Source organism: Mandrillus leucophaeus, unplaced genomic scaffold (assembly GCF_000951045.1).
Source record: "Mandrillus leucophaeus isolate KB7577 unplaced genomic scaffold, Mleu.le_1.0 Scaffold86, whole genome shotgun sequence".
NCBI lineage: Eukaryota > Metazoa > Chordata > Mammalia > Primates > Cercopithecidae > Mandrillus > Mandrillus leucophaeus.
In genome coordinates this window covers 2358098-2366326 of record NW_012109363.1, presented here as the reverse complement: position 1 = coordinate 2366326, position 8229 = coordinate 2358098, and the positions used below count along the sequence as shown (strand labels likewise).

At 57.7% G+C, this 8229-nt stretch overlaps 1 protein-coding gene across 1 annotated transcript; it reads right to left on the bottom strand.

Moving 5' to 3' along the window:
- On the bottom strand, window positions 1–7958 carry R3HCC1 (R3H domain and coiled-coil containing 1). Its single transcript, XM_011968821.1, has 8 exons — window positions 7931–7958; window positions 7456–7583; window positions 6938–7048; window positions 5402–6002; window positions 4406–4578; window positions 2893–2963; window positions 1411–1506; window positions 1–312 (listed from the first exon to the last, which is right to left on the bottom strand). The coding sequence occupies exons 4-8, from the start codon at window positions 5690–5692 to the stop codon at window positions 182–184; spliced, it is 762 nt and encodes a 253-aa protein (XP_011824211.1). The 5' UTR covers window positions 5693–6002; window positions 6938–7048; window positions 7456–7583; window positions 7931–7958; the 3' UTR covers window positions 1–181.
- Window positions 7959–8229: the final 271 nt, after the last annotated feature.

Below are 8229 nucleotides of genomic sequence, written 5' to 3'. Positions count from 1 at the left end.
TCACATTAGAACAATGTGAGTTTTTATTTTTTCTCCATTTGTGAGACTAAACTAAAGCCCACCCCACCCCATGGTGAAGCTTGAGGGTGGCGCGGGGCTGCTCTGGCATCTGTGAAGGCTTATGGTGTTGGGGCACCAGCTACATCAGGGCGCAGATCCAGGCCGGCTGGGTCTCCAGGCCTCAGGGCGGCAGCGGACCCCGGACAGCAGGCCGCTCTTTCTTTTTGTGTTGGAGTCCCAGGGCCCGGGCCACCAGCCTCCGGGCCACCGTCACATTTGTCTGCGGCCTCTCCTTCACCAGACGCAGGAGTTCTAGAAGGAAAGCCCCACGGTGGGGACCTGAACACAAGGCCGTGGCTGCCTCTCCCCCAGCAACACAGCAGCCATCGAGGCCATCGGAGCCAGCCTCTCATGTGACATGTGTGAGGCCTGGGCCCACCTGTGCCTGTGGTGTGGCCGGATGCTTGTGCGAGGGGGCCCACTTAGGGATCCTGGCCCCCCAGGGGATGCTGACCCAAACCTGTTGCCTCTCCATGCCCTTGTTTCTCTCTCTCTACAGTGAGGGGGCTGAGGGGTTCATCCTGCACACCTCCCTGCTTTTTAGGGTCCTTTGGGAGGGATATCAAGTCAGGATGGAACACCCAGAGCTCACAAATATCCTGAGCTATGGACAGGATACTTACTGTTCCAAGAAACTTTGGACGGTTTTGGCTACGTAACCACCCATGAGAGCACAGCCGGCCTCGGCAGGCCTCTTGCAGGCCCATTTTACTAGTTGCTAGTTTGAAGTCATGGAAAACTCGTGTCTAAAATCTCCCACCATGGTTTCTGGAGCAGGAAGGGGAAAGGGAGGCGCTAACGGTTATCTGGTACCTTCTGTGTGCCCTCAGGGCTCCAGGCAGGTATGCCAGGCTCTCATTCAATCCTCCAGACTGAACAGTCTGCTCATTTTACAGAAGAAGAAACCAACTCACACACTGAGTGACTTCCTCAGTGTCACTGAGGCCGACTGAAGTAACTGACAGAGCCATTTAGGGGTCCTCCAAAGCCCAGGCCCTTCCCGGACCTGTGGGATACGGTTCCCAGGGCCCTCCAGAAGAAAGAACAAGCTTTCCCCTGAGCGGTGCCCAGAAGAGGGTGTGAGCACGAGGGCCTCCCTGCACAGCAGCTGGCAGATGCCACTCCCCAAGGGAGACCCCTGCCCTAGACCCCCCTAGGCCTGCTAGGGAGGGGAAACCCAGCCCCACTGGCTACTGCAGCCCAGGGCTCCCAAAGAGCAGAGAAGTCAAGAGGGAAGAATGAACAGAGGGGAAGACCCTGCCCAAACCAGACACACACGCTCACACACACATGCACACACGCACACACACACACATAGCCTCCCTATCCACGGACATCCGCTTTCCTTACTTGGCCTCTGCAAGGCTTTGAGCTTTGACTGCTTGCTTCCCTGCGTGAGGGGCCGGATCTTGAGCACCGAGAATTCCCGGGTCAGGGCTTCAGCAGCTGCGGAGAGAAAGCAGGTGTGGAGCCACTCCCTCCTCCTCAGGATCCCATGGCACACCTACCACCCCGAACGCCAGCAGCCGTGTTGTGCACCTGTTCGAAGCTCAGGGCAGGGCTGCTCCAACACCACCCTGGATGGGCAAGAGATGACTGCCGCCTGCTTGCCTCGTCCCCCAGAGCCCCACAGGCCTGCACAGGGACCCCTGCGCTCAGAGGACACTCCCACCCCAGGCTGGTCAGGGAGAGCACTGGTGAGGCTGTGATTCTGACATCAGAAGAGGCGGGCTCCCAGTTTCCGAAGCCCCAGGGCTGAACACAGCCTCTCCCCGTTTTACCACTCAGGACCCTCCAGGGAACATGTGTTCACCGTCCTGAGTCACACCTGGCATTGCAGCACCCCGGCTATTTACAGAGTATGGCAGAGCAGAGCTGGGAGAGGCTTCAGGTCCAAGCTGCCCACTGTTCTACAGAAGAGGAAACTGAACCCAGGGAACCTGCTCCCGCCGTAGTCTGTGGAGATCAGAACGCTATGGCCAACCCCGGCCAGAGCTCATTCCTCTCACAGCACATGGCAGCCTCTTGGCCTCCCTCCCTGCCTTTCTTTCTACAATCTCCCTTTCTGGGGTCTGAGACCCCACCCTGCCCTGTTCCCTCCCTAAATGCTGCCCCCTCCCTCCTGAGGACTGGACCCCACCAGCAGTGGTGCTCCCAGCCCCCAGCTCAGGAGTTCAGAAGGCTGTTTCTAGGAAGCCCAGCGAAGGGGGCGTGGTGTATACACGTTTGGTGTATACCAAGGTGTGGTGTGACAAGTAAATGCAGGCAAGCGGCTGAGAGGGACAGGAGCACTGGAGTCATGAGGAGGCAGCGTGGCGCCCCCAGCTGTGGCACTGAGAGGCTGTGTAACTTGGAGTGTACCCGTGACACTCTGGGATCCTTAAGTCTCCCTAGCTGTACAGTGGAGGTAACCTGACCTATATCTTGAGGCCGAAGTGAAAATCGAGTAAGAATGTGTCTACTTGAACCATATGAAATCGCCAGAATTCAAATGCTTTTGGCCGTTAAAGCAGCACTTTCCTGTGGCTTCATTTAATACAGGGACCTCCGCTGGGCTTGGCCGGTGACCTTCCTCAGCAAAGGTTGCCTGAATCTGATGCCTTTTCATTGAAAGCACTAACACAATAGGAAAGGCTTCTTCATTAAGGCGCATTACTATGGGCCAGAGACCGCTCGGCTCCCCCTGGGTTTTAGGCTGGAAACAGAACCCCAAGAGCCCAATGGCTCAGCTGAGCCTGCGCCCAGGAGATGGTGGCCTCCACCCAGGGAACCAAGAGTCCTCCCTCTCCGTGGGGATCCGAGTGAGGGCCGGGCCCACCGGGGGTGCCTTACCTGAGGCCAGGCAGGGAAAGATGCCGAGTGCGTGAGTATCATCCACCCACTGAATCCTGAACCCCTTCTCTCTGTGCGGGGAGAGAGGAGACAGCACATTCAGGAAAGCAAGCGGTCAAACTCCTCTTCGAATCCCGCAGCTGCGCCCCTCGCCTCCAGCCCACAGATGCCACGAGCCCGAGGCAAGGTCCCATCTCCTCGGGGACGGAGACAACCCTTTGCAGCAAACTTCCTCTGAAGCCCGTATGGTTGGCTTCAGAAAGACAAACGCCACTCCTGTCAATATGTCAGGCAGGTCACCAGTTTCTAGAACTAAAGAAGCCAGGACTCAAACAGCTCATATGGCATGATGCGAAGGAAGAAGAGTCTCCTCACAGGCTTGTCTCAGCCAGGCCAAGGCCACGGGGTCTGAGGCTGGGGAAGAAAGGGTTTCTGTGGCGGGGGCGGGGAACAGGAGCTCAAACCAGCAGGGCCACCATGCTCCTGTTGGCTTTCTTCCTATTGCTCAGGAAGGTGCCACCTACCCTGCAGCCTGTGAGAGACCTAAGGCAGTGTGGCCCTACCCGGGCTGAGGAAGGCACAGGGGCCCCAGCCTGGCTGCACCATCAAGGTAGAGAATACAAGAGTAGAACATGTTGCCCCTAGCCACCCCTTTGGCTCTCCTCCTGCTCAGGGGCAGAGCACAGGGGAAGAAGGCTTTAGGAAGCAGGGTTAACGAGGGCCATGCAGAAAGGGGTTTCTAAAAGCCTAGGCAGAGCTGGGCATGGTGGTGCATGCCTGTAGTCCCAGCTACTTGGGAGGCCAAGGTGGGAGGATCACTTGAGCCCAGGAGGTTGAGGCTGCAGCAAGCTGTGATTGCACCACTGCACTCCCGCCTGGGCAAAAGAGCAAGATCCTGTCTCAAAACAAAAGAAGAGAAAGAAAGCCTGAGCAGGAACAAAGAAGGGGAAGGGGAGAAGGCAAAATGAGAAGAAAAAGGAAAAGAAAAAAGAAGGAAAGACAGGAGGGTCGATCTAAAGGCATGTGGGGAAGCTGAGGAGGAGGGAAGTCGTGTCTCTCAATGCAGACTCGGGCCACCATCCCGACCTCCACTCTGCCCCAGCAGGCTGCTCAGTGCACCCCAGAAACAGTTGCCACATGGAGCTGGCCTGTAGCCTGCTGGAGACCCACTGAGCAGCCGCTGGGAGGTGGGCAAGGGGAAGAGAGGGGGCTGTCATGTCCCTCAAGACTGAGGGAGGGTGCGTGGGGTCCTGGCAGGCATGTGGCCAGGCAGAGGGGCTAGCCCAGGTCTAGGGCCTCCAGGGTGTATCTACGACCAACAAATCAGTGCTCTCTTTCCCCGAGGATGGCTGGCAGGGTGAACTGCCCAGGAATACAGAACCCAGGCAACACACCCACTTTCTGTCTCTCTTGCTGAAGCATTAGGCACTGGGGGTGGGGCAGCAAGCACCCCCAGCTACAAAGCGTGTCCTAGCTTCTCTCTGAAGGCAGCACCTCCCCAGCCACCACTCACTGGAACTCAGAAAACGTTGCCAGCAGGTCCTCCGTCTTGAGCGCTGGTTCAAAGTCATAGATCTCTACCACGTGGGCAAGGTCCTTCTCTCCAGGCAGTTCCTCTACAAAGGAGGACGTGTCCAAGTGGATCTTCTCTATCTGAATCTCCTTCTTCGTCAGGTTGTCTGTGATCTAGGAGAGATCGGACCCTTTAGCAAGGGGAGCCTGGACACGCAGAGCTCCAAACCACTAGCCCGTGCACTGAGAGCTCTGCGGGGAGAAGGGGCCCTCATAGCAAAAGTCTGGGAAGGGCAGCAGCAGGCAGGCTGGGCTGGAAGGTCAAGAAGCGTGGGTTTTACGGGAGGGCATTTACTTGTATGGAGTCCCCACTAAGTGACTGGCAATTACACACACAACGTTCCACAGAATCCTGAAAACTATATTCTAGAAAGCTGCTTTACAGATGGGGAAACTGAAGGCCCAAGAGCTAAGTAATTTTTCCCAAAGTTGCAAAGTCAGTTAAGAGGCAGAACTGGGCAAGTCCAAGACCCTTCCTTTCCCTGCTAGCGCTGTGATATTTGGCAGGTCTGTGGTCTGCATTCTTCATGTATAAAATAGCCATCAAAGATTCTACTCTCCCAACCGAACCCACAGCCAGTCTCAGGGGCAGTCACACGGTCCCCAGGAAACAAGATTTGTAAGATAAAACTTCAGGCTAAAGAGTAATTTCCATGACTGGCATCCATAACACATGACGATGTACTTGTACACAGAGTCCGTGACCTAGTGAAGGCTGTGTTATCTGGTTTTAGTTTCAGATGAGGAAACTGAGACTCAGCAACACAAAATAACTTGCCCAGGGTCAAGCAGCTCCTACATGGCTGGGCTGGGACCCAAATCCACACCTCCTCTCCTGTGTTCCCTAAGGAATCCCTGTCACCCAACACCCAGCCCTACCCACGGCCACACCCACCTCACCTCCGCCCTCCCTTTCTGGGCTCAAGAGCCTCATCACCTCCTGCAGCAGCTCAGTGTAATCGTCTTCCGAGCAGCTGCTGGGGCTGTCCTCTTCCACCTCCTCTTCGTCCTCTTCCTCCTCTGCCACGAGCCTCTTCTCCAGCGGACTCTCCTTCCCCTCTTCCAGGTCTAGCTGCAGGGTGGACCCAAACCGTGTGGCCGTCTCCACCCTGTCTCCCTTCCCTGACTGACTCTCAGGCCCCGGGGGCTCAGGGCCAACAGGGTCCGGCAGCGACTCATTCTCACACCTTTGTCCTGGGCTCTTTAGGTCCTCTGTTCCCTGAGTCATCAGCACAGGGAGTCCCTGATCAGAGTCGGGGTCTCCAGCACCAACATCTCCAGGTTCTTCTGGATCCCTGCCAGCTGGGGCCTCTCCCTTGAGCCCCGAGGTAGAGGTCAGCCCCCATTCTTCCTGCCTGCGCAGCACCCGGGGCACATACAAAGGCTGGTCTGGCTTGCGTCCACGATACCACCGACCAGCCCGGGCACCTCGGGGAGCAGCTGCTCCTTGGTTGGAGGTGGGCCGAGGACCATGGTACTTGCTGGGGTAGGAGGCAGGAGGGCGGCAGGGGCCAGAGAGGCCATCTGAACTGGGTACCCTGGAGCAGGAATGGGAGGAGGTAATCAGAGTGTGTAGGGGCCCAAAGGAAAATGATTTACTAGAGCCACTTGTCATTCAGGAGTGACATTCAGGTCTGCATTAGGCAAAAACCACAGCCAAAATGACCCTCGAAAATCCCTTTGGAAGGCATCACAGTGGAGGCTGTCACTTTTGAACAAGCCCAGAGCAGCCAGCTCGCCCTCTAGTGCTGTGATCCGAATTTGAGATCAGTCCATCTTCAATTACACACCAGGGGAGGTAAGCTTTTGCATTTAAGAATTATGCTATAGGGCCGGGCGCGGTGGCTCAAGCCTGTGATCCCAGCACTTTGGGAGGCCGAGACGGGCGGATCACGAGGTCAAGAGATTGAGACCATCCTGGCTAACACGGTGAAACCTCGTCTCTACTAAAAAAATACAAAAAACTAGCCGGGCGAGGTGGCAGGCGCCTGTAGTCCCAGCTACTTGGGAGGCTGAGGCAGGAGAATGGCGTGAACCCGGGAGGCGGAGGATCAGAAAAACATATCACTTCAAACACTAGGATCACAGTCATTAAAGTAAGATGCTCACTGTGAGATGCACACGGGAACAGAGGGGACCCAAGCCCAGCAGGGGCTTTTCTGGTCTCTGTGGAGCACAAGCTCACTGAGAGGAATGCTAGGGAGACCCCCCACCACACCCACTACTTAAACAGATCTCTCTCTCTTTTGGCCCAACCATATAGCTGATTTTGCCAAGTGAATTCCACAAACTGCATATCTGCTCCACTGTTCATGTGAAAGGCAGCCCTGGTTAAGCGGCTGCGGCTAGGAATGGCAGCAGCCCCGGGGTCCCAGCCCTGGTTCCACCCAGCCCTGCCCTTCCAAAGGCTGACCAGCTGGCTGGCCGCCCACACACCACTGCTGCAGGCACTCCAAGGTGGGAGGCTACACACCTGATGTCCTGGTGACAGATGACCGTCCTCCTCTTCCAGCCCTCCCCAACGGAGAAGCTGCTCAAGAGATCAAAATTCTCTGCTGTTCTATGGATCAGGTACCGGAGGCGACTGGAGAGTGGGGGGAAAAGAAGAACCCTGGGGAGGGAGGGGAAGAAGCGCTGAGCAGGTGTCCAGGGCCTGACCCCTACCAGGTCCACTCCCAGGTTAATCGTGGATTAACGCTGGCCTCCCTTCCACCCCCTGGGTCCCAGGTGGACTGCAAAGGATCTGAGCATAGACAGAGGTGACCGCAGGGACCCACAGGTCCCATCCGCCTCCCTGTGCGGGGACCCTTCAGTCTCAGGGTGATGCTCAGAATTACAAAGATGCAGCTGGAAGAGGCAGCTGGCATTATGAAGACTAAAGGCCAAGGTCAGAGCCAGCTGCCAGGCACCACCTGGGGGAGGGCACACAGGCGGCTCGGGAACACTACCCTTCCCAGCAAGGAGGCACCCTCGCCCCTCCCACGAGCCTACTTTGACAGCTGCTTCTGCAGCAGAAAGCGGTCCAGTTCCTCCTGGATCCGGTGGACGAAGTCATTCTCAGCTGAGGAGAGGAAGACACCGTCCAAGCAGAGAAGGGCCAGGGTGACAGGTGGGAGAGCCTGTAAGAGAGACGGGCAGGGCCGGGGATCAGAGCACAGACCCCGGGATCACCCGCGACCCCGCAACGCCGGCACCGAAAGGGCCTTAGAAACCCTCTGGTCCAAGTCTCGGCGGCGGGGAAGTGATGCCAGGCATCCCCCGCAAGTCAGCGGTCAGGGGAGGGGTCTCCCGGCTGCTGCCCAAGGCTCTCGTCCCCGCCTGCGGTCGGATGCTGAGGGTGGCCCCACACCCTGCGCTGCGTTCCTTCCCGGGGCTCACGAGGGCCTGCTCCGCGCAGCCCAGCTGCCCCTTCCCACCCGGGAGCCCGGAGGCCGGGAAGATCACCCCCTAGTGCCGCCGCACTCACCACGGCCTCTCTGCGCTTCGCAGCCGCCCTCGGCGTCCCCAGGGGCCAGCGCGCCCGAGCGCCCCAGAGAGGCCCGGGCCGCTGCGGAGACGCAGCGCCATCGCGCGGCCTGGGGGAGGTAACGCAGAAACGGGAGAGGGCGTGTTCTTGTCACCTATTGGGAGGGGGCGCACCTGCCACTAACACGAACCGCTTCTCCTAGAGGGACACGACTAGCTTTCATATTCGTGGCAAAACCAAGACCCAGAAAGGTGAAATAACTTGCCCCAAGTTGCACAGATAGTACATTCCAGAGTCTT